Source organism: Mytilus edulis, chromosome 11, assembly GCF_963676685.1.
Source record: "Mytilus edulis chromosome 11, xbMytEdul2.2, whole genome shotgun sequence".
In the NCBI taxonomy this organism is placed as follows: Eukaryota; Metazoa; Mollusca; class Bivalvia; order Mytilida; family Mytilidae; genus Mytilus; species Mytilus edulis.
Window position 1 is genome coordinate 44,732,536 of NC_092354.1, and position 24,677 is coordinate 44,757,212.

The following is a 24,677-nucleotide window of genomic DNA, read 5'->3' on the forward strand; positions in this document are numbered from 1 at the left end:
CGTAAGTTATCTTGTTTGAATTATTTTACATTGTCATTTCAGGGCCTTTTATTGATGACTATGCGGTATATGTTTTTGTCATTGTTGAAGGTTGTACAGTGACCTATAGTTGTTTTAAATCTGTGTCATTTTGGTCTCTTGTAGAGAGTTGTTGCAATCATACCACAACTTTTTTATATTTCAGTGGAAGAATGAAAGTTAGTAGCAAAAGACATATCTATTCTTTTAATAAGACATGTCCCCTATCCATTATAATATTGATACAAAATTTATCTTTTTGAAAAATCATGGCCAAATGTAAAATTTTAAATAATGTCATTAAGCATAATAATGAAAAACTACATAGCTTGCAACTGTATTTCTTGTTTACAACATTAAGCAATCAATATATGTAATTCTTTTTCAAATATTGATTATATTCATTTTAATAAAATACTTCACCTTTATCAACTTCAGCTGGAGACGTCACTTGAATAAATGATAGTATTGCAAGGAATCTTTTCTTTGACATAACATCTCGAACTGTCAGCTCTTGTATAACACATCAGTTGACCAATATTTATCAACTGTGGACAGGTTTATATCTGCCATGTAAATAACAATACCAAGAAATGTGTAAAAGATAACATTAGATAAAAAAGAAATCTTATATAATACTCTATTTTCACTTTTCAAAATAAAGAATGCCCTTCTATTATATTTTTAGTGTATATAAAATGTTATAATGAATATATATATATTAAAACCATATACCAATTATACAACAACCCAAAAGTTTATTTAAACATCAACAACAGTCGACAGGTTTCTTAAAGGTGCCATATTTTTTCTCACTTATATTAAGTCTTACCGTAGTAACTCATTTACTGTGAGTAATTCCCAGTCTCCATTAGATGTGTTTGAAGTGCACTTTCCTGCAATAATTAAAGTTCTTGCCTGGTTATTTGTGGCTATACAAATCGGAGTAAGAAGTTCAACTGTACAAAAGAGTTTTAAGAAATCTGCTGGTGATTTAAGTCCTTGTAGTTGTTTCCTACCAATATAAAATAGTAATATTTAAAACAAAGCATATACTGAGAAAATATTACAGACAAGCCAACATAAGACAAATTAATTTCTTTTAATAAATTTCTTGTAACAATTCTAAGACATTTCAATATACTTCTTTAATTCATTAAAATACAGGGTTTCTAACTCTAAAAAATCATAAAAGGGAAAGTTTAACCAATATTTATAGTGATAGTGAATATTTTCACATTTTTTATGATTGGAAAAGGGGCTTTTCAAATGGAAATGGAGATGGAAATATTTCTTAAATGAATAGTGAAGAATAGATAACAGAAATATCCATTTAAAGTAAGAATTCATACAACATATTCATTTACCTAGTGAAGTTAGCAAATTTAAAACCTGGGGGTTTTTCTGTTTTGAATGCATTTGTTCTTAAGTCTGGAGCTGAATCATCTAAGGTGTTTTCATCTTTCCAATAAACACTCTTGGCAAGTGTGTCACCATATAAACTCTGAGAACTGTCTTGTGATGAACTAGAAAATACTAACATTTATAAGAAACAAAATCCAACTGCTAATTATATTTATAATAAGTTAATGTATAATATATAGAATATTTTACCAGATTAACAGATATTTGCAAATACAAATTTTCCAATAGCATACTTTCATGATCATAAGTTTATTATCTACTGTGAATGACCACTGGACATTCTGAATATACATGTACACCTATAGATCTACAAATGTATTGTGTAGAACAGTAAGATGAATACTGTACACTTATTTTGTATTTTTTTTTGTTGGACTGCTGGCTAACTGATTTACAAACCACATGCACATCTGCTTTCATCCAAAAGAAGTTTAAAATATTGATGTCTGTTGCAAATATTGCTTCAAATGCTATTCTGCATGATTTTTATAAATAATGCAAAACCAATCTTTTGAAATAGTCCAAGACAGATTTCATAAATGTAATTTAAGCCTGCAGCATATGCAATAATATTACATGTTTACCCCATTTTTGTTTATCTGTTTGTATTTTGACTCCAGGCTGACCAACATTTCTTATGTTCTGTTTTGTTGTTGTTATTTGTGTGTACCAATGTACATTTTTTCTACACTTTCAATCCTTTATTGAATTAAACATTATTAATAAATACTGATTATTTTTTCAAACAATGGTCAATGCTGATTTAAATATAAAGGAGATGTGGTATGATTGTCTATGAGAAAACAATTATTATTTAGCCGAATACAGGCTCCTGATTTTGGACAGACACTTTTAGAATATGCAGGGGTAAAATATTTTTTTGGCACTCAACTTTGCTCTGACATGAGTATCAGAACAAAATATAAAATCATGAAAAAGTATAATTCAACTAGATCTAGTTGCTTTTATTTCACAATATTTTATTTCAAGCCTAATACTTCATGTTAACCAAAGCTGTGTGACTAAATTGCTAAGGGGTTAATATGGGGATGAAGTCCCCTATTACAGTAGAAAATTCAATAAAAAAAAAAAAATCGGGAAAATTTCAAATTTCATTGTACTAATGAATTCAAAATCGTTCAAAAAAAATTTTGTCGCGTTTTTGAATTTGCGGATGTGCGCAGAAATCTACTTCCATTTCCGGTCTTGTATGCATGAGACTTTGAATAAAATGTATATTTATCAGTCAAAGAAAGGAACTCAATAAAAATTCCTTTTTTTAAAATTGTTTGTTATAAAAAAAGACGTTACCTAATGACAGCGTTTCTTTGTTTACATAGAATATGACGTCATAACTTAAATAACGTCACAACTAAATCCCTAACAACAGAACCAAGATCGGAAACGTTACGGTATTTCCGTTTCTCTTTTTAACATGTTTGATTTAAAAAAAAAAAATCATACAAACTTCGTCCCCATTCACAGGTAATGCCTGCCTCATATTAAGAATTGAGTATGATAAATATGATACTCCACAAAATACATGTACCAGATAATATTTAGGTACAAATTTGAACTTGTTATTGCTGAAGAAGGAACTTCCATTTGTCACTATTGAAAGCAGAAGACTTTGCGTTCATGGTGTTAATTTGGAACTTACAAAACTTCTTGTTCTGTTGTGTATGACTCAGTATCGTCAACGATGTCTCCATCCTGAAGTAACAAATCCAATTAATCCTCTTCGTCTGATGAAATTAAATCGGTATCCATTTGTCCTTGATTTTAACACTGAGGTCATGAACCGTAAAATCAAAACCTTACAATAAACCCGATATCGGAATGTATCCGGGTGACCGATAAAAAATTTAATTATATACGAAATTCGAAGAAGTAAAGAATTAATTGATTACTTCTCCAAAAAAACTAGATTAAAGCAGGTGCGAGCATAAATGACCCTTAAAAGAAATGATTTACTATCGTCATAAAAATACTCCAAAGTTTTTCACTCATTTTTGACGGCGATCATCAAAAAATAAATAAATTTGGTGTTTTTACTGTCTTCTGATTGGTTAAAATTATTAGTTTTATTTTCAATGTTGTCAATTTTGATGGCGACACGCCCACTCTGACGTTGTGTATTCATACGCCAACATGGATGTACGTTGTTATTGTTAATATAAATAATATAAAAAGTTCTTTTAGCCTTATTTTTGATAGAAATTTATTTATAATGAATGGCAATAATTTATTTTGATTTTATTGAACCATAAAACTAATTTTTGACTCTTTAAATTTTACATAATCCGCTTCGCGGATTATTCAATGTGAAGAGTCAAAAATTAGTTTTATGGTTCAATGAATTCAAAATAGATAATAGCCATTTATTAAGTAAAGACTGGTAACTTTTGAAGTCCCCGGCCGATTTTAATAAACTTTTTCAGATTTGGAAGCCTTAAAGTCCCAAGTTTATTCGTGTATAATCCTATTTCATAGTTTAAGTATTGATGTTTTTTTTCCTTCGTAAAAATTATGAATTTCTCAAATTTCTCTTGGTTAAATCGTAAACAAGTACTTTATTATGGACAAACAACTATGCTTAATGGCGTTTCCCCCGCATAAAATATACATCTTTGTCAAACAAAATGTCGAAATAATTAGCCTGTAATTTTGTATAGCCAAAATATTTCACACAGTGAAGTTTCGACAGTTTAGTTTCGACATTGACAAAACGGGAAATCCCCGTAAATTTCGACGTAAAATTAATTGTCAAGTGCAGGTTCATCTCTCTGAGAAATTTGTTGTTAAACATCCACGATATTATACCAGATGAAAGCTTTATTTCTTTGCTTTAATTTCATCTAAGTATTATGTTTATACTCTCAAAAATAAAATTTTCTTTGACAGTGTCCACATAAATGGACAATTGGTAATGCTTAATCATTTTGAACATTTGCTCTATTTAAAAGAGTTTACTAAAACATTTACAAAACTTGCATTTTATTCCTATGCTCTATTTTTTGCCATAACGGCCATCTTGGGTGGCAAGTATTTTTAAACAAGCTATCCCAAGATGATTATGGCAAAGTTTGGTTAATTTGGTCCAGTAGTTTCAGAGAAGATGATTTTTGTAATAGTTTACGGACGACAGACGAGTGATTAGCTCACTTGGAAATGTGTGCTAGTTGAGCTAAAAATGAAGTTCCTTTAATAGAGAGACGAAAGAACGCAAACAGATATTTAAACGCATTAGTCGAAATGATGTAATGGATGAGAGTTGGAAAGTCTCTCTTTAATAGTTTAAAATTAGTATTTTCTTAATCAAATATTTTTTTTATGTATAATTTGACCTACACTTGCTAAAATATCAAGTATCTTTACTAATTAAACTACAAAAGTATTCAAATTTAAAGTCACTCTATATATTTGATGAATATCGTTTCTTCAATACCATATATTTCATTATTTTTTAGAAAGTTTTTATTTAACACTTGCCATGATCAGGAGTTGCTCCGGTAGGAAGTAGTTCACTCTATAAGTGTCTATATGAGCCGGCAATGTAACACTGTAACACTGCCACCCTCCTCTTAGATACAGCTCGCAGGAATCTATCGTTTCAATTCGAGTTAGTTTTCAATAATATTGGGATTATTTTGGTATGATATACTAAATTCTAACACTCAACGCGAAGTATACAGTTCATTTTCATTTCATCTTTGCTTTTAAATTACTATTCTTATTTCCAATTTCATATGACTTGTATTCATTTTCCTTTTGTTTCCTTTTGCGAAAAAGTACTATTTTATTACGTTTCGTTTTTTAACATAACATTTGAAATACTTTTCTTTTTTTATTTCATTTGACTTTGTTTTACTTGAAAGCTGTACATTTGTAAATAAATTGTTTGAGTTCTATCTAATATATTTCTCTAATCTGCCAAACACTGATATCATATTTCAGACCACTACAAAATATAAAAACCTAAAGACTGGGCAACATGAACATAAAAAAACGGACGAGGAGAACCCGTCTTGGTGCTCATGCGAATACAAATTATGTTTTTGCACTAAATGATAATAATTACGATGAAATAAAACACGTGGAAATAAAAAGAAAATAAATTGCAAGCGGTATGTAATAAGGCATGATTAGTTGATACTAAGACATTTCGAGTATATAAATTGTTGTGCAACGTGTCTTTTTTTCGTCTGCTTTATCTATTGAGATGATCTTTTTTTAACTGATTCTACGTTCTTTTAAGTTACTTTTATAATCATGTAAATCGAAATGAGAAAACTGTGATTGAGGGCTCAATTTACTAAACCTACTAACTGTCCATGTGTTTTTTTAAAGTCAGAAACCTAGACAGTTTTTTTAATGAATTACATTGTTAAATGTTCCCTTTTCAGAATTTTGTAAATCTTTCATAGTATCTGCTCTTATTCCGTACGGCAATAGAATAGTAAAATTCATATAAAGTTTCTATATATATTTACCTTACCTTCTATAGATTTATGGGGGGAAAGGGGGGGGGGGGTATACATCTTTTCAAAGATTGACTGTTGACAATCTGCAGATATAAGATGACTACGACACGTTATTAATTTTATGCGTCCGAAGCGGTTTTCTGCATTTACCTTCATAATGAACGCTCAAAGCCGTCTATTAGAAAACCAATTACGTATAAGAACGCCAGAAGAGAGGTGTAAGATAACAATGGGACATTCATACTCATAAGTGGGAAACAAACTGACAACGCCATGGTCAAAAAAAGAAAAATACCAACAGTACAAAAAAAAAACACAACACAGAAAGCTAAAGATTGAAAAACACGAACACCACCAAATCCACGTGTGATCTCAAGTGCTCCAGAAAGGTCAGCAGATCCTGCTTCACATGTGGCACCCGTCGTGTAGATGTTCAATACAATTAGATATGTGACAGTTAGCTTTTGGTTTCAATTTTTTGTGGAACAGTCCTCTATTTTTATGTTTATATATTTTTTTTATAAACAATACAAAATAAGTAGGATTGTAGCGAGAAATCAATTTAAACGGGGACCTTTATTCTTAACTTTTATCGAGATATCTTCTATTGATATAAGTATAAGACAGACGACACAAAGGTGAACAACCTGATTAAATTTCTTAACAAGTTTACGATCAGTTAATAATTTACATTTCATTATGAACTATCATTTGTTTTTTGTTGCTATCTTTCATATTTCCTTTCAAGGTTTTTTTGTAAGTAATTTTTGTGTATTTGTGTGGTGTTTTTTTAAATCTTTTTTTAAATATATATAGACATATGTATACTTCGTTGTATACAAGTTTAATTGTTAAAAATAAAGCATAAGGCGTTCAATTATAAAAAAAAGGTATATGTGTAGGACTCTAAAGTGCGATGGTACTCTAAAGTGCGATGGTCACACTAAAGTGCGATGGTCTACGCTAAAGTACGATGGTGTCTCACGCTAAAGTACGATGGTTGTTTGTTCGCTAAAGTGCGATGGACCAAAAGGGTAAGATTCGAGGGATTAAAACATCGAGGTTAAAAATAGTCTTTTTAATACTATTGTTTGACTGTTTGTCTTTTTTGTTTTTTAACCATGCAGTTATCAGTTTATTTTTGATTTTTGAGTTTAAATGTCCCCTTGTTGTCTTTCGTCTCTATTTTATACTTAACACAAGGATAGTTGAAAAATAAATTGGCCCAGTTTTATTTCGCTATGTGCTAAACGTCGATGATAGTCCTTTGATATCTTACCTCTCTCTTTGCCACGTGTAAAGTATGGTCTGCTTTCCTTTATGGAACATATAAAATCACTCACTGAAATTGGAGATTTTTTTGGGTCAATTTCTGGATTTCTATTTAGTGTTTTGTAGACCAATGGTTTTCTTTCACCAATTGTACAGTTCAGTTTTGATTTATGATTTCTGTTGATTCCTTTCGGAGTTTTAAGGTCCTTAATGCTCTCCAACTTTGATATCTTATTTTTCTTTGTAGCATGTAGACTATGATCTATGTTTTTTATACGGATCAAAACGATCACCCATTAAAACGGGAGTTTATACTGATCAGTTTCAAGTAAAGTGTCTTGTAGACCAATTGATTTTTCGTTCGTCCGTCTGTTCTTCCGGCCTCAGGTTAAAGTTTTTGGTCAAGGTAGTTTTTGATGAAGTTAAAGTCCAATCAACTTGAAACTTGTACAAACGTTCCCGATGATATGATCTTTCTAATTTTAATGTTTTGACCCCAATTTCACGGTCCACTGAACATAGAAAATGATAGTGCGAAGTTCAGGTTAAAGTTTTGGTTAAATTTTTTGGTCAAGGTAGTTTTTGATGAAGTTGAAGTCACATCAACTTGAAACTTAGTACACATGTTCCCTATGATATAATCTTTCTAATTTTAACTCCAAATTAAAGTTTTGATCCCAATTTCACGGTCCACTGAACATGGAAAATGATAGTGCGAGTGGGCATCCGTGTACTATGGACACATTCTTGTTAAATCATAAGTTTTCTCGTTTTCAGAGAAAAATGCGTAAAATTTCCTTCTAAAAAACTGCCAACTGAGTTTGAGAGTTTTACACGGGGATGGTATTATATTTATGTATTCATCATTCCGATGATCCTTGATGATATTTGCATTTAAAATATTTACGAAAAAAGCCGGAAATTTAACTAAATAACTTTGTTTTGGGATTTTAAGGTGACTAACCAAAACCGTTAATTTAGTGGTAACCCATAAAAGTCTAAAATACAAATATGACCAAAGAAACTTTTAACGACCAGACGGAAATTAAGATATAGATATTATTCTATCATTTAAACAATTTGCAGCCGTGTGTTATTCCGGAACATTAAACTCGTTATCAAAACGTCTTGTCCGAGGTCAGCTGCAGTACTAATAAGCTTATCTGACATCCGCATCATTTTTTGAAAAGATTTGTTTTCTGACATATTTGGAATAAGGTATTGATATTTTTTTTGTAATTGGCACAAACGTTTCATTTTGATATCTAAACTTATTTGTCTATTGTTTTCAAATGACGCACACTTCATACATATGCATTTTCGGAATAATGTACAGAACCAGGCATTATCATTTATATTCACGATCCACTATATATATAATGTCCTTCCACTTAATACCAGTATTTCAAATGTGATGACTTTATTGAACGCATTTATCAATTCCAACTTTATATAGAGGATAGTGTTCAGTCCGTCTCAAATCTTAACTCAAATCAATTTTAAATACACAATTAATATCGGTTTGAAACAATACGACAGCATTGGGACGATACTGATCAAAAGTTATTTCTTAATAACAATTGTACATTTTTGAAGAAATCATTTGTTCAACTGTGTTATTAGAAATATACATGCAAATAAACGACATTCTATGTACCTTAAACATTTAGTTTTGACTTAGGTATAAAACAATTTGTCCATAATGGTATTGACAATTAAATTATTTTTGTTTTGATGAGAGACCCTTTTTTGAAGCTTGAAAGATATGAAAATTAGCGTTTTTGTGCTCATTGATTTAGTCAATCTATATTAAAGATCAGTGCAGAAATAATCGAACACTATTCCTTTGGGTTACATTTTTATATAATATCGCCACATTAAATTGTCATTAATTTACCAGCAAACCACAAAACACTAGTGACAGCTCTTCCTATACTTCGTTTGAAACAAACACATGGATCAAACAATATATTTGGTTTGTTCAATAAATCAAAATATTTAAATGAAATCAAGCAGAGACAACTTAATTATATTCATAAAAAAATCAATCAGAAAACACAAACACAACAACAAGGATACAAAATTAACTCATACAGTATCAGAAAAAGATTGTTTCAATATAACTGTCTAACTTGAAGTGTATTTTCACACTTCGAAAATGGCGATGTTTCAACTCTGGATTGTTAGGTTATCGGTTAGCGGTTATACTGTATGATAGTTGGATGATATAATTGATGTAAAACAAGTTTTCTTTGTTTTTTAAATCCCCTGGGGAAAAACTTAAGTATTTAGGCGATATTAAGACCATGTTCATGATGTTAAAATTTCCCAAAATATACTTATTTTTCACATTTACAGTTTTCGAGTACATTATTCTGCTCTTGTCACATGAGAGTTCAATACAGAAATATTGTCTTTTCTTGAATATAACAATATAAAAAGTCTGTATGTGCAGGTTACAAAAGATAAAGATAAATATTCTGATAAAATGCAACGTATGTATCTTTTAAAATCTTTATATATAATTTTCAGAAAAAGTCAACCTGATTTTTGAACATGTAATCCAGTCTTCTCGGGCTATTCACTTTCAGAGCTTACATTGTGATGATAAAATTGAGAAAGGAAATGGGGAATGTGTCAAAGCGACAACAACCCGATCATAGAGCAGATAACAGCCGAAGGCCACCAGTGAATCAGTTTGAAATTGCTTAGTAACGTTAATTTCAAAAGTGAAAATCTTTGCTGCATATCAATTTCTTTAGAAATGCTTTTCAGACTTTCTCTTCTTGTGCTGCATATATACTAGTATATATAAATATAGATAACTAACAGATTCCAGAAAGGTAAACAGCCATTAAAACAAATTGAAGTTTGAAATCCAGGAATTCATTCGCATAGCAAGATTTTAAACAAGTTTTACACCAAGCTCCTTAAGACTGCTGCATTAGTCGTTTACTACATACAGAGGAAACGATAACAGTAAATGGACGTTTGTTTTTCTCTCAACTAATTTTTGTTTCACAGGACGTTTTCCCGTGAAATGGATAGTGATCTTGCTGGAACTATCTATTTTTCAGTGTTTTCAGGGGAGGTTATTTTATGTCACTAGATTTCCCACTATATTCGGTACAAACTACCTGCTATACACAGATGCCATTTTAAATTTGAAGACTGTGAGGAAAAATATTAAAGATGTCAAGCGAGTGGTGCTGAGGTACTGTGACAACGCATAATGCTCTATTGGAAAAGATAGAACATGACCTTTTCTCTTGTTGGTTTTACTTTTCGTGTTTTCTGGTTTATATAATTATTTCTTTCAGTGTTTCTTTTCACACAGAAACAAGGAATAGAAATGAGACAAACATTTTATTTTGGTAAATAAAGACAAAATATTATTGACCGAGCGGTCTCCCAACTAGATTTTAACCACGGGAAATTACACGGAGTACGCATCTATTTAATTGAATCAAAAACTTAAACCTTTAAATCAAAATTAATCTAATCAAAGGTCATGGCCAAATGTTGTTGATTCGTATTATTTTCCAAATATTATCCTTTAAAAGAAATATCGATTTTATGGTATATAAATAGCACCAATTTAGAACTTAGTTTTTACGCATGCTCGTCATTTTATCACCTTGTTTACCAGTTATGTTCACAGTTTAGATACTTTAAGGACACAGTAAGGTATTTACAGCAAGGTTAGAAATAAGCTTATTTTCATGAATGGAATATTTACTAAATACTTTTTTCTGGTGAGTTGTAGGTTTTCTTCGTTTAATCATATAAAAGTAGAAATAAGACATCACTGACAGATATCTTTATTAATTATTTTTATGTTTGAAATAAACGCTTATTCGGCAAAAGTTGCTTATATATACTCAATTTTCTTAATGTAATTGAATAACAGAAGTCATGGTAACAAATAAATCACATGGGGATCCAAGGATCCGAACGGTAATACTGACAGTGTAAATGTATTCTGATATACATTCATCACCCCATGAATAATTCGCAGCAATGCAGCGTAGATATATTTGTTAAGCCTTAAGTATCACTAACGATGAATTGATTGTCAAAATGCACATCTAATGTTATTGAACCCCTTAGGTAGATATTTCTGAATTGGACAGTTACTCTGCTGTAATATTAAACGCCCCGACGATCTATATTCGGTTTAAAAGCTTAAAATAACTTGTTAATGCACTGTATTACGCAACAAAAACAACGGTATTGAATTATAAATCTTCATATAGCTTTGATATTGGAAATAAGCAATGATTGTCTGGAAACTGGTAATTTATGGTGACATTATAAAATCTCAATCTAAGTGCTATTTGGTTTCTAATTGAGAGTGACAATCATACCACATCTTCTTACGTATTTATATCAAATGTATGCAATAAGTTACCAAAGGTACCAGGCTTATAATCTGATACGCCAGACGCGCGTTTCGTCTGCACAAGACTCATCAGTGACGTATTTGAATTTTTTTTCTGGTACAGTACAGTTTTTCCTAAATTATATATTTATTAAGCCTTTCGCATCAATAAGATCATTGATTGTCAAAATTGTCATTTAACGTTATTGTACCCCGTAGGTCGTTAATATAATACGAAACGTCCAGACGCTATGTATTCGGTATAAGCATGATAATACAAAGAGGTTGTAAGTTGGGGATATTTAACGACCTACATATATCTGGGATGATGGAAAAAGATATAACATTGACATTTTCTGTTATCAAAACAAAATAAGTATTTCTATCTGTCCAATTTCTCAACAAAATGAAAAAGTGTGTAAAGAATTTCATTGAAACACCTCTCAATTACAGATTAAATGACGAAATACCTAGCAGTTATAGGTCACGAAATGTCCGCCATCAATTATCTATCAAAGATCCAAAAGTGAAAGAAACTATCTGCCTGATTTATGTACAAAACAGTAAAAGAAACACAAATGTTATGTTATGCAAAAAATGCCTCCATAACGGGGTCTTAACATTGGACAGGGACACACAAAATGTGGCGGGGTTATCCATGTTAGTTGGCACCAACTCTCACCAAAACAGTGGTATTATAATACAATTTAGAACAAATTATACAAATCAGTGGAAAACTGAAAAGATCGATACAAAGCACAAAAAACAAATAAAAACCCACACAATACACGTAGAATAGACATACGATACGAGTACTCGCAAAGCAACTAAAAACTAAAACACACGCATGTGGTTAGGACTTAATTATCAATAAGTATACATTCAATATCAAATGCAAATATGCTAAACAAATTTCAACATGAATTGATTAAACTTGTTTTTTTTTTGCGAGTTAAAGACACTAAAAACAGAGCAAGCCATTATGCTTCTGTATGCCCCTTTTCTTGCCGACTTTATTATTATGACTTCATACAGGAACTTCTTAGGAACAAAGAAAAAAAGTTCGCAATATCCTTTAACTTTACGTTCCGCTATATAATTAATGTTCTCTCACTAAATAATACAAATTTTGGTGACTATGTTGAACGAATGAAATTGACTCTCCCTCTGGTATCTTTCGTCCCTCTATTTTAGACATACTGAAGTTCAAATTCAATATTGAGTAGTGAAATTTTGCTATTTAGAAATTCTAAAACTAGACACAAAATATTTTCTGTCTAAAAATGGTTCATTAATTACTAAAAACCCATTTGTTATGAATATTTGGTATAAATTTAGTTTTTCAAACAGTTATTGTTCATGTGAGTTTCTCTGCAAATCGACTATTAAGCAAGGTATACAGAAATATGCTATTTATGTATGCCAAATTATTTACAATATACAATGCATTGTAGAGTTATAATCATCAAATAAAATGATATAAGGCATCGATATTCAACCGGCAAGCTTTTAAAGGTTAACTTTGAAAAAGCGACAAATACATGAAATGATGAAGTGTATCATAACTTTACGCTAATCTATACATAACAAGGTGTAAACAAAAATTGTTTGCGGTATCCAATATGGACTATTAGTTTGCTTATCAATTGCAAGTACATGTATATTGCTAAAAAACTGCAGGCAATACAAATAAAACACAGTGGTAGAACAACTGGTTTAACTATTTTATCTAGATTTTATATGTAACATTCATTTGAATATTAAACGGTCTTTGTAGAAATGAAGAACTGTAAGTAATAGATTTTTATTGTTCAATTGTTTAGCATGGAATCCGATGAATACCAAGACCAAGGCTGGACAGAGCAGATGACGAAAAAAAGAAAGCGCAACTTAGAGAAAAAGAAATTGATGAAAAAAGTTGAAGAATTACAAAATGAGGTGAAACATTTAGATCGAAGTGGATCAGCTAATGTGAATGAAAATGATGATGGACTTAAGCAAATGAATAGTGAGTTAACAAAAATACAGAGGAATTTTATATCATATAAAAACTTAACGTATATAAATCTTTGCCTGGTAATTCTTTTGAGATCTGCTTAAAACTACTATAAAAAGAGGGTAACTAAAATATATAATTGTAAATTAAATCGAATGAAAAATAATGATAAATACCGACTTGCAAATTCAGAAATATAAAATGGCACTATGATACTAAAATATCGACAACATTGTATTTTATTTGTTTAAATCATAGCATATCATATCATACGCGTAGTGTTGAACAGATTAAGCTGTTGAAAGATTTTCTTCCTTCATGAAAATCATATTTTGATATTGTTCCTGACTTTATATTCTTACAATGTCATTCTTTGTAGATGACACTGATTTTATAGAAAAAGATGCCGATACAAACCGTCGACCAAGGTGAATATTTTCAAAACTTAAGATTATGTCTTACACATATAAATATCATAGTCAAATAGTTAAATATATCTATCAGTCTGCAAAATATCGATTTTTTTCAAATGTACAGGTTGTAAAATACCTAATTTTAGAAGAAGAACTAACACTCATATACACATATCTATATATTTCTCTCAATTATTCAAAATGACTTTTAAAATAATTTTATATAAACCTGGCATATACATTGAGTTTAGCAAGACCCTCTCCTCTATGAAACAGCTTCAACACATGAAATGTCTAACGTATATAATTTGTAGGAGTTTCAAACCGGCAACGTCGTTAGATGACAAAATCAAGCTATTACAAGTGATGTTTGAGTCAGTAGAAGAAATGCTGACATCTCCCGATTATGACAAAGATCTTCAAAGTGATTTAACTGCAGCATGTCCGAACTACATGACTGTTTTCTTAACAGCAAAACGAGATTTATTGACAAAAGATTTCGGAATTGTCGTGACAGGTCAGTCAATAACATGTCTTTAATGTTTATCCTATTTTCGAACCTGCATTTCTGTACCTTTATTAATTACAACACTATATAATATAAAACAAGTTTGAACATATGAATGTGCACGGTTTATTTGTATGTCAACATTGGTCTTTGCACAATTGGGAGAGATAATTAAAGAACCCCGTGATCTAAAAAGAACAGGTCATTATTGAAAAAAAGACTAAGAATGTACACAATACAACTAGATACATGAACACATCAGAGAATGAATGGATCAATTAGCTCTGTTTGATAATGACATGACTCACTATGAATTTAGTCCAAAATCATATTATAGCATTTATAATCATACATCCATGGTGATTAACATTAATACAGGGTGATTCATGAATACCATATCCTGAAATTTATATTGATTGATTGATTGGTATTTGAACTACTCTTTCAACACTATTGTGCTATTTCATTGCGGACAAATCATATTGGTGGAGAAAACCCAGAGAGAGAACCAAAACCTTCGGTAGAAAAACTTAAATTCATAAATAGCAAACAAAAGCATGATCTTCAGAAACAGTCAAAGCTAGATCCAACTTTTATCCTTATTTTGTTTGAATAATTCTTGTATAGAATGTTCAAAGCCAGAACCATGATTTCTTATTTTTTTAGGGGAGACAAGTGCTGGTAAAACAACTCTTATAAATCAACTTGTCAAACAGAAAGTTTTTGTAACAAGTAATATAGCAGCAACTGGCACAATTACAAGGATTCGGAATTCAGAAAAAATGGAAATAAAATGTTATACAAAAGACGAAACTCTAATGAAAGAGGAAGAAATAAAAGATGTAAAAAAACTAAGGTCTCTTATCAAAGCACTCACTGATATAAGGAAAATTCCAGAAGATTTAAAGGACATTTACTATGTGGATGTTTATTTACCAGTGTCAATTTTAAAGGTAAAAAGTAAAATGAAAACTGTATGCTTTTCAAACAGAGGTTTATAAATAGATACATGTAGTTTCATATACACAAAATGTAATAAAATACAATTTAGATTTAGCTTTGATTTCTAGATAGTACAAGTAAAAAAGTGTATTCGTCCACAAGAGATTTAACCGGTATTAATAGTATGCTTTCTGGATTTTATGTTATATTCAACCAAAAATGTTGAAATGGCATTAAATTCAATGAAATACGTATAAAGCATAAGTTTTCATTTATTTTTGTAACGACACGTTATATAATTCATGAGAAATTAGGATTAAGGGGTTGTTTGCACGTTTTTGATTTTGTTTGTTGTTGTAAATGCACATCCACATTTTTATACTGATGTTTAAAAACAGATTATTAATCTCCAAAAAAATGTAATCACGGTACCGTAGTTATACACATGGAAGTAAATAACCAAAGAATAAATGTTTGAAATAAAATGTATCTATTGAGTTTTAAAACTGGTGTACAAAAAACATAATAGACATTATAGTATTATAAAATATCAGAATGACATAGGAGTGCTGACATTTTTCGTCGGTTTTCTTTTACTTTAATTCAATTGACCTCATAACAGTAAATTCAAACCACAACAAACCAAAAAAAAATAATCATTTGTTTTCATTTAAAAATGTAGCCCTACTAATTGTTCATATTTGGTTCATCGCATTTATTCGCATAAAAAAATACAAAAGTGATGTTAATGTAATACTTCATATATCACTTGGATGAGTTCGAGTTGGTTGTACCATTTCTAATATACTCTGCCTAAACAAATTTATTGCGATTTTAAAGAATCGTAAAGTCATATCACAGCAGTTTTGTAATTGACATATGATATTGATGGTACAACATTCGTAGAAAAAAATCAGTTTAATCCCAATGATTTTATATTTTTAGGGAAATATTATAATTGTAGACACACCTGGAATAGGTGAAAATGAAAGGCTGGATAATATTCTTTTGGATTTTCTACCGCATGCAGTCTCTTTTGTGGTTATAATTAATGCCAAAAATGCTGGTGGAATACACGAAAATAGGGTAAACGTTTATAATAGGTTTTTAGTAATTGTGTTTTTCCAATATTTTTAGATTATCGTTGATCATCTCAACAAGATTAATTTTTCTCGCTTCAGCCGGTACGGCGAAAGCGAAAAAAGCAATCGAGTTGAGTTGACCAATGGTAATCTGTTTATCGCTATTTTACCTATAACGACGTTGTCAATTTCATTTCAATTTAATTAACTACGCCATGTGCCTCCTTAGTTTCTACAGATAATTATCCATCTCGGGCGAGTAGCATGATATGAAAAAAATATCACAAAAAAAAAAAGATCATAGGAAAAATGTACAAAATAGCGATCATGTCAAATCAATCCTTTGAATTTGAATATTTTTATCGATCGGTTTTTATGCTGCTATTCTCTCAGATTTTTTATTCTTTGTGTAGTTTGTGCAGATTACATTTATTAAGATAATTAATTATTCGAGGTCATTGAGGTCTCTTACTTAAGGGGTTGTTATTGAATAACAAATGTTTCATATATTTATTCTTCGAAAGAATTGTTTGCATATTGGTATAAAATAAAATCACAAAAAAACTGAACTCCAAGGAAAATTCAAAACGGAAAGTCCCGAATTAAATTGCAAAATCAAAAGCTCAAACAATCAAACAAATAGATAACAACTTACATATTCCTGACTTGGTTCACGCATTTTCGTATGTAGCAAATGGTGGATTAAACCTAGTTTTAAAGCTAAATAAACCTCTCACTTGTATGATGTATTATTGCCCATTTTAGCTTCAATGTTCATCAAGGTTTAATAATCTGATACGTAATTATTGGTGAAATCTACAAGTATTCACATAGCATATCATATATTTTTATATCAATCTATTTATAATTTCAGCTTTCAAAAATTATGAAAACAATTATGAACAATCGAAACAAAATGCCTTGTTTTGATCCAAGAGAGGTAATTTTTTTAACAAATCAGTGGGATATTATTGATAACGATCAGGTTTCATCGGACGAAGACCATGAAAGCGATTTAGATCAGCATAAACAGACATGGAATTTCATTCAAAGCAAGTTGAAAAAAGCATGGGGTTACTTAAATGTTGAGAATGTATTCCGCATAAGCTTGAAACAGGTTAGTAATTTTCCGTCAGTTCAACTCTCGACACGGGTATTACGGGTTGTTCCAGAGGTCAAGTTAATTAAATCTTTCTATTTACCAAAAACCATTAGTAGACAGAGAAACTGGATACAATGTCACGATAATTCAAATGAAAGAGTTTAAATAATAGATAATGTATTTTTTTATCTGGATAAGGGTTATTACTACTTACTAGAATTATTTTTACTTTATTATGCTTTATAGGCCATCCTTAATGAAATCGTTATCGGTCACAGATGCAAATGCTTTATCAGTCTCCCTTACCCCCATCTATTTGAAACCCTCCTTTTCGTATCAGTCACTGATTTACAAAGGTTTTATCAGGTACATGCATATAATAAAATGTATAGGATATGTCTAAACCATCATATACTTATAGAAAATAATGGTATAATGATATCTTTTGATCAAACCGTACTTTGTGCATATATTTATTTTTTTAAATTTGAAGAATTGTCCTAGCTGTGTGATATGACTTTTGTTATCAACTGCTTCCGGTTAATATCAAATGCTTCCCATTATAATCGCATGCCTTTTTTAAAAGCTATCTCATGATATTTCGATGTCACTCGGCAAATTCAAAAATACACCTTACACGTTCGTTTTATTTTGTGTGAAAAAATAACAAAGGTATACAAAAAAAACCCAAATATTTGGAAACAGGAAAATGTAAAACAAATAACACAATAAAATGCATTTTTTAAAGTTTTAACAATAGTTCGTGTCTGAGTGTCTTTTGTACAAGTATTTAATCAGGGCCCGCCTTTAGGCGGGTCACCCTATAGTGATCAGTCTGTCCGTCCGTCCGTCCGTCCGTCCGAATCTAGAGAACCATTCTGATTTCATACTTTATACTTTACATGTTTATTAACCACCACCAGAGGGCGTGTCATGATGTATGTACAATTTCCTAGGTCAAAGGCGGGTCGCCCTATAATGATCAGTCTGTCCGTCCGTCCGTCCGTCCGTCCGTAACACTTTAACTTTGTGTCCGCTCCATATCTAGAGAACCATTATGATTTCATACTTTATACTTTACATGTTTATTAACCACCACCAGAGGGCGTGTCATGATGTATGTACAACTTCCTAGGTCAAAGGTCAAGGTAAAAAAACTTTGGTTTCAGTTGACAACCCTGTGTCCTTTGGTGAAGATCGTGTCCGCTCTATATCTTGAGAACCGTTATGATTTCAAAGTTTATACTTGACATGTATATGAACCAACACCAGAGGGTGTGTCATAATTTATGAACGACTGCCTAGGGCAAAGTTAAAGGTCAAAAACTTTGGTTTCAGTTGACAACCCCATGTCCTATGGTAAAAATCGTGTCCGCTCTATATCTTGAGAACCGTTATCATTTCAAAGTTTATACTTGACATGTATATAAACCAACACCTAAGGATGTGTCATAATTTATTTACAACTTCCTAGGTCAAAGGTCAAGGTCAAAAACTTTGATTTCAGTTGACAAACCCATGTCCTATGGTAAAGATACAATTTTTTAATGCACATTATTCACAGCGGGGCCCACAGAGATGGCTGCCATCTCAATGATATCTAGTTAAAAATAAAAAAAATGTATTTTTTCAATTCAGACCCCCCTTATCAGTCCATGGTCAAAATCATCTATCGGTTCTAAGGGTGATAATGGGTCTGACATGAAAAATGTCATGTTATAATCTATATATATATCACACACCGTATCAACCCCTTAAGCAAAAATAATCTCTAGAGCAGAGTTTTTGAAATTATATTTGTGCCTCGGGCTGGTACAGGTGTCATATTAAACTAACTATATGTTACATTCTCTATTTATCAAATATCTTATTGATAAGTATAGTGTTCATGGAATTTTTGTTCTGCCTACAAAAACAACCTGGTCTATTTAATAGAAATTGTCTGACATTTTAACGGTAATAGGGGTTGATATTTCTTATACTTTTCCTTGTCAAAATATAAAATAAACTGATTTACTTAAGTAAAAGTAAGGGACAATCCCAAAATTTTTCGTCTATCTTTTTCTGTTTTTTTTTCTAATGTCACACTTTTAATAATGTCATATATAGGTTGCAATTAATCATTGAGTGATAGCTATGCAAAAGACAAAGAGTGTGAACAATTTGTCGTTGTACATGTTGTATGCACCTGTCTTTCGTTATTTCTTAACCTGATGGAATGTTCCATTCACTATGGGGAAAACAAGAAATTGATGTTTGCTCTAATTTCCTATCGTTAATTATCCATTTTTAGATGGTGACGTTCCCTTGTCACCATCTTACGGTGTTTATATATCACAACTTGTACGACTCGCTCGTGTCTGTAACAATGTTTTAGATTTTAACGAGAAAAATTTGTGTATTACTGAAAAATTATTACACTAGGGTTTTCGATATAACAAACTAGTCAAACATTTCCTAAATTTTATCATCGGTATAAGGACATCATTCGTAAATATAACTCAACATGTAGACTTCTTATACGTTCAGGTATTTCATATCCAATATTTTATGGAAATATTCTTTATAAAGCACAAAAATGTCAGTATTCACCTCAGAAGCTAACAAAACCTTTAAATAGTCTTATTAAGAAGGGATATAGTTACGATACTGTTGTCAGGTCATTAAAGATTGCATATTTTGGCGTTAATATTGATTCACTTATAGGGTCTTTGCATCGGAACTAAACACATCTATTTGAAAACAAGTTGTTTGCATGACACGTGTTATGTTCTTCTCATATATGTTATGATGGTATGATACTAAACCCCTCGCGGGGAGGATTGTGCCTGATATTCATATGATGAAGACATCATTTTTCAATCAGTATAATTGAAGTCTGGAGCTGGCATGTCAGTTAACTGCTAGTAGTCTGATGTTATTTATGTATTATTGTCATTTTGTTTATTTTCTTTGGTTAAATCTTCTGACATCAGACTCGGACTTCTCTTGAAATGAATTATAATGTGCGTATTGTTATGCGTTTTCTCTTTTGCATTGGCTAGAGGTATAGGGGGAGGGTTGAGATCTCACAAACATGTTTAACCCCGCCGCATTTTTGCGCCTGTCCCAAGTCAGGAGCCTCTGGCCTTTGTTAGTCTTGTATTATTTCAACTTTTAGTTTCTTGTGTACAACTTGGAGTTTAGTATGGGGTTCGTTATCACTGAACTAGTATATATTTGTTTAGGGGCCAGCTGAAGAACGCCTCCGGGTGCGGGAATTTCTCGTTGCATTGAAGACCTATTGGTGACCTTCTGCTGTTGTCTACTCTATGGTCGGGTTGTTGTCTTTTTGGCACATTCCCCATTTCCATTCTCAATTTTATAGACATATAACTTGAATTTCTAATAATGCCCATATGCATTTTCTTTGTTTCTCCCTTATTTAAAAAAATCATATTCACAAAGATTGTATATATTTGATATTTGCTACTATTGTCTTCTATTCTATGGGAAACAATGTTGTTTGCAATGTATCTACAGATAATTTATTGATTACCTTGCTACAGGTTGAAAAGGGAGTTAACAGTTTTTTTACAGAGGAATACAAGAGATTCGAAATCGTACTACGGAAAGCAATCTATAACAATGAAAATAAAAGAGTGGATTTCTACTACAGGTTTGTTTACAACTTTTCTAACACATTTACGTTAAAGAATGGCATATAAAGTAACATATATCATATTCTCAAAATTTACATTTCTTGATACGAATATACAAACAAGGATGACAATATAACATTTTGTTGTTTTAATGACACTCCAAAAGCTACTTGTGGGTTTGTAGTCGTTCTGTTAAGCGCCTTGGAAAGAGCTTTTTTGTGTTGCGTGCATCGTATCATTTTATAATTTGGCATGTTTGAAAAAAAAATTCTCTTCAAGATGCAATGAATAATTCAAACAAAATGGAATATTTCATATATACCAAAGTAACATAACAAACATTTAACATATTTTTTTTTTACTTTAATGAAAATATACAATGAACGTGAAATCAATTATAAGTTGAAAAGGTAAATACATAATTATTATTAAATCTTTTCGTAGATTTGTGAAAGATTTCATTGGAAAGGCAGAGAGAGGTACACTCGCAAGGTTACATCTGTTGAAGAGGTCAGAAGATGAACAAAGGCGAATGATAGATCAAACTTATACTAAGATTACAGATTTGGAATTGAAATGCAAACGGGTACATGCATATTTTATTATCTTAAAGAAGTGACTTAGTATAAGTGTTTATCTTAACAGTTGTCAAATTGATTTGTTTTTATAAACAAAAAAAAAAAAAAAAATAAGTGAATCTTAAAGTTACAAGAAATTGAGATATATAAATATCAGAAAATTTATTTTTTCTTGCATAATAATATTTTGACCACAAGATATTTTTGTTCACCTTTCTAAACTAGATTGTTCAGGATATTGTCAAACTCATAAAAAGTCATCGGTTAGAAAAACGATAATGCGACTCAAATATTTACTTGATTTCTACGTTATCTTGTTTCTGGTGGATAGTTATCGCACATAAAATCATACTTTTTCTTCTTTTCTTTATCTTGTGTCGATCTACATTTTGTGTGACCTATATATCAATTATTTTACAGTCAAGAAAAGAATTGAAAAAGTTCAAAACCGAGATACTTTCAAAACTTGCAGAAATCTTGCATGGCTACCTTCACTCCAGTCTTGGAAGGGAGGAGATATTAAATCCACCTGACGCTATAAAAATATCCGACGTCATGTTTACATTCACTGAGGAAAAAGTTGAATCGCGAATTAAGTGTGGAATGCAGCATATTTGTGAAAAACGAGAAGTGAAATCAATTATTGAAGAAGCAGACACAAAAATCAGATCAATTGTCAAAGATATAGAGTTACAACTGCAGAATTTGGAGACAGAGATATCAGAAATAGATACCATAACGACCGGTTTTGCTACTATTGGACTCGGGATCGGCCTTGGGCTTCTATTTTTACCTCCTTCGAAAGTATTCACGTGTAATTTCCGTTCTTTTCACGCTCCTTCTCATTTAATTTGGCTCCGGTTTATGGGCGCATCAGGTCATTACCAAACGGCAAATGCTATTGATGGGTGTCTAAGAAAGATGACAATATTTGAAGTGGAGAGTTGTTTGCAAAAGGCATTTGGTGTAGAGTATGATAAGGTGATAGTCCGAATTTTTGATGAAGCTCTGCCAAAAGTAATAGAAAGTCTGCTCACAAAAAATAAAAGACGTTTTGACGTACAAAAGGCTGTAAAACAGAAACCACAATCGTTTTTGCGATTGGAAGAGAAAATAAACAAAATACAGATCGCAACCGAACATTTTGAAAGAATTGACTTTTGAAATATTTTTAGGATTGGGAAAAAATGAGCCTGTCCTTAACATTGATAAATTCGAAAAACGGAGAAAATACATTGTGACTAACTCTGACATACTTTGAAATAGCTGAAAAAAAGTTTAGATAGGAAATTACAACGGCTCTGTTCCCATTATTTTGCCATTGGGACCGTACGATAAGTCATTAAAGAAACTCTGTGAGAGGTCCGTAAATTTCAACCATTAGACAAAATATCATCTTTTGAGAAACTGTTCTAAATCAAGTTGGTCATCATAGTCGACTCACTTTCAAAACGGACGTTTTTGATTAGCCTTTAATTTATTTTTGACATGGATATACATGAAATATTTGTCATTGAATGTTAGGCATATTGTATAACACATAATGATAAAAGACTTTAGCTATATATTAACAATTCCATGATGACAATCACAAACTTTCTTTACCCATGGAGTGATGTCGAACAAAATTTCAAACGTTATCATTTATATTGTTTATTTGTAACTGTGTCTGTAATACCCATTTGGCAGACCCATATATATTTATTGAATGTGTCATATTTGTGTATATATTTGTATGTACTTTTACATAACTGTTATTAGATCGAAATACAAGAAAAGATTGTGTTTGCCTTTAAAACGCGGCTCATCTACAAATGACTCATCAGTGACGCTCGAGAAAAAAACAAGACAAAATACTAAGTTGAAGTTCATTGAACACCAAAGATTCCAAAAGGTTTTGATAAAAACAGCTCCAGGTATTTTATTTTAAGGATAAACATTCCTTAGTATTTCGACAAATTTGAATAATCATAAAAGACATGACTAATAAGAACCAGCAGTAATCATTGTGTTGTAATCTTAGTATACATTCGACTATGTTTGTAAGCACCAACCTCAAGTGCATCTACTCTTTTGTTTATTAAACTCACAAAATTACCAGACTAATAATTTAGTATGGCCAAACACATTTAGTTTACGCAAAATTAGAAGACTAGGAATAAAATATAATTAGGTTTCAAATGAACACGAGTACTGCTTACAGAGATGAAGGCAATCTAGCAGTGGCATCGACCATGTGGTTGTAAAAACGCACGATAGACAACATTCTTAGAATTAAGGGCACCAGACACTCGTTTCCAAGCGCCATTATTAAGTTGCTCGAATCAAAACAGTTGGAATGCCAAATGATAGAAAATTGATGAGCAATAAAACCCAAGTTCACATATTCAGGTAAATAAACTAGGATCCTTTTTAAAACAGTCTATTGAAATGAGGACAGGGACTCTTAAAATATTAACTTTTATTGTGTATATTAATGATCTTGTTGTTATTTTTTATTTTCATTTTGTTATGTTGTGTCCCAAACTATAAATATGTAGTTTTATGGTAATAAAGATATGAATTGAATTGAATACTTTCAAGACAGTTCTCCATAATCCGGCTAATTTTGTTAGATGCATTTCTATTTGTTTCTATCTGATAAGTTTAGCCTTTTTCAACTAATTTTTAAGTTCGTTCTTATGTTGAATTTTTACTCCACTGTACCAGGTTAGGTGGAGGAGGGTTGTGATCCCGCCATCATGTTTGACCCATCCACCCATTACAACTATGTATTTTTCGTTTTGTACGTTAATTAAGAGTTTAGTTTTCACGTTTGAATTACTTTACAGTTGT

At 31.1% G+C, this 24,677-nt stretch overlaps 1 protein-coding gene across 1 annotated transcript; it reads left to right on the forward strand.

The window, feature by feature from the left end:
* Nucleotides 1–10,857: 10,857 nt before the first annotated feature.
* On the forward strand, nucleotides 10,858–24,410 carry LOC139495653 (dynamin-like protein 1). Its single transcript, XM_071283946.1, has 10 exons — nucleotides 10,858–10,954; nucleotides 13,404–13,588; nucleotides 13,956–14,004; nucleotides 14,304–14,506; nucleotides 15,164–15,450; nucleotides 16,385–16,525; nucleotides 17,396–17,638; nucleotides 21,172–21,281; nucleotides 21,709–21,850; nucleotides 22,263–24,410. Exons 1-10 carry the CDS (start codon nucleotides 10,926–10,928, stop codon nucleotides 23,004–23,006), a joined length of 2,133 nt encoding a protein of 710 aa, XP_071140047.1. The 5' UTR covers nucleotides 10,858–10,925; the 3' UTR covers nucleotides 23,007–24,410.
* Nucleotides 24,411–24,677: the final 267 nt, after the last annotated feature.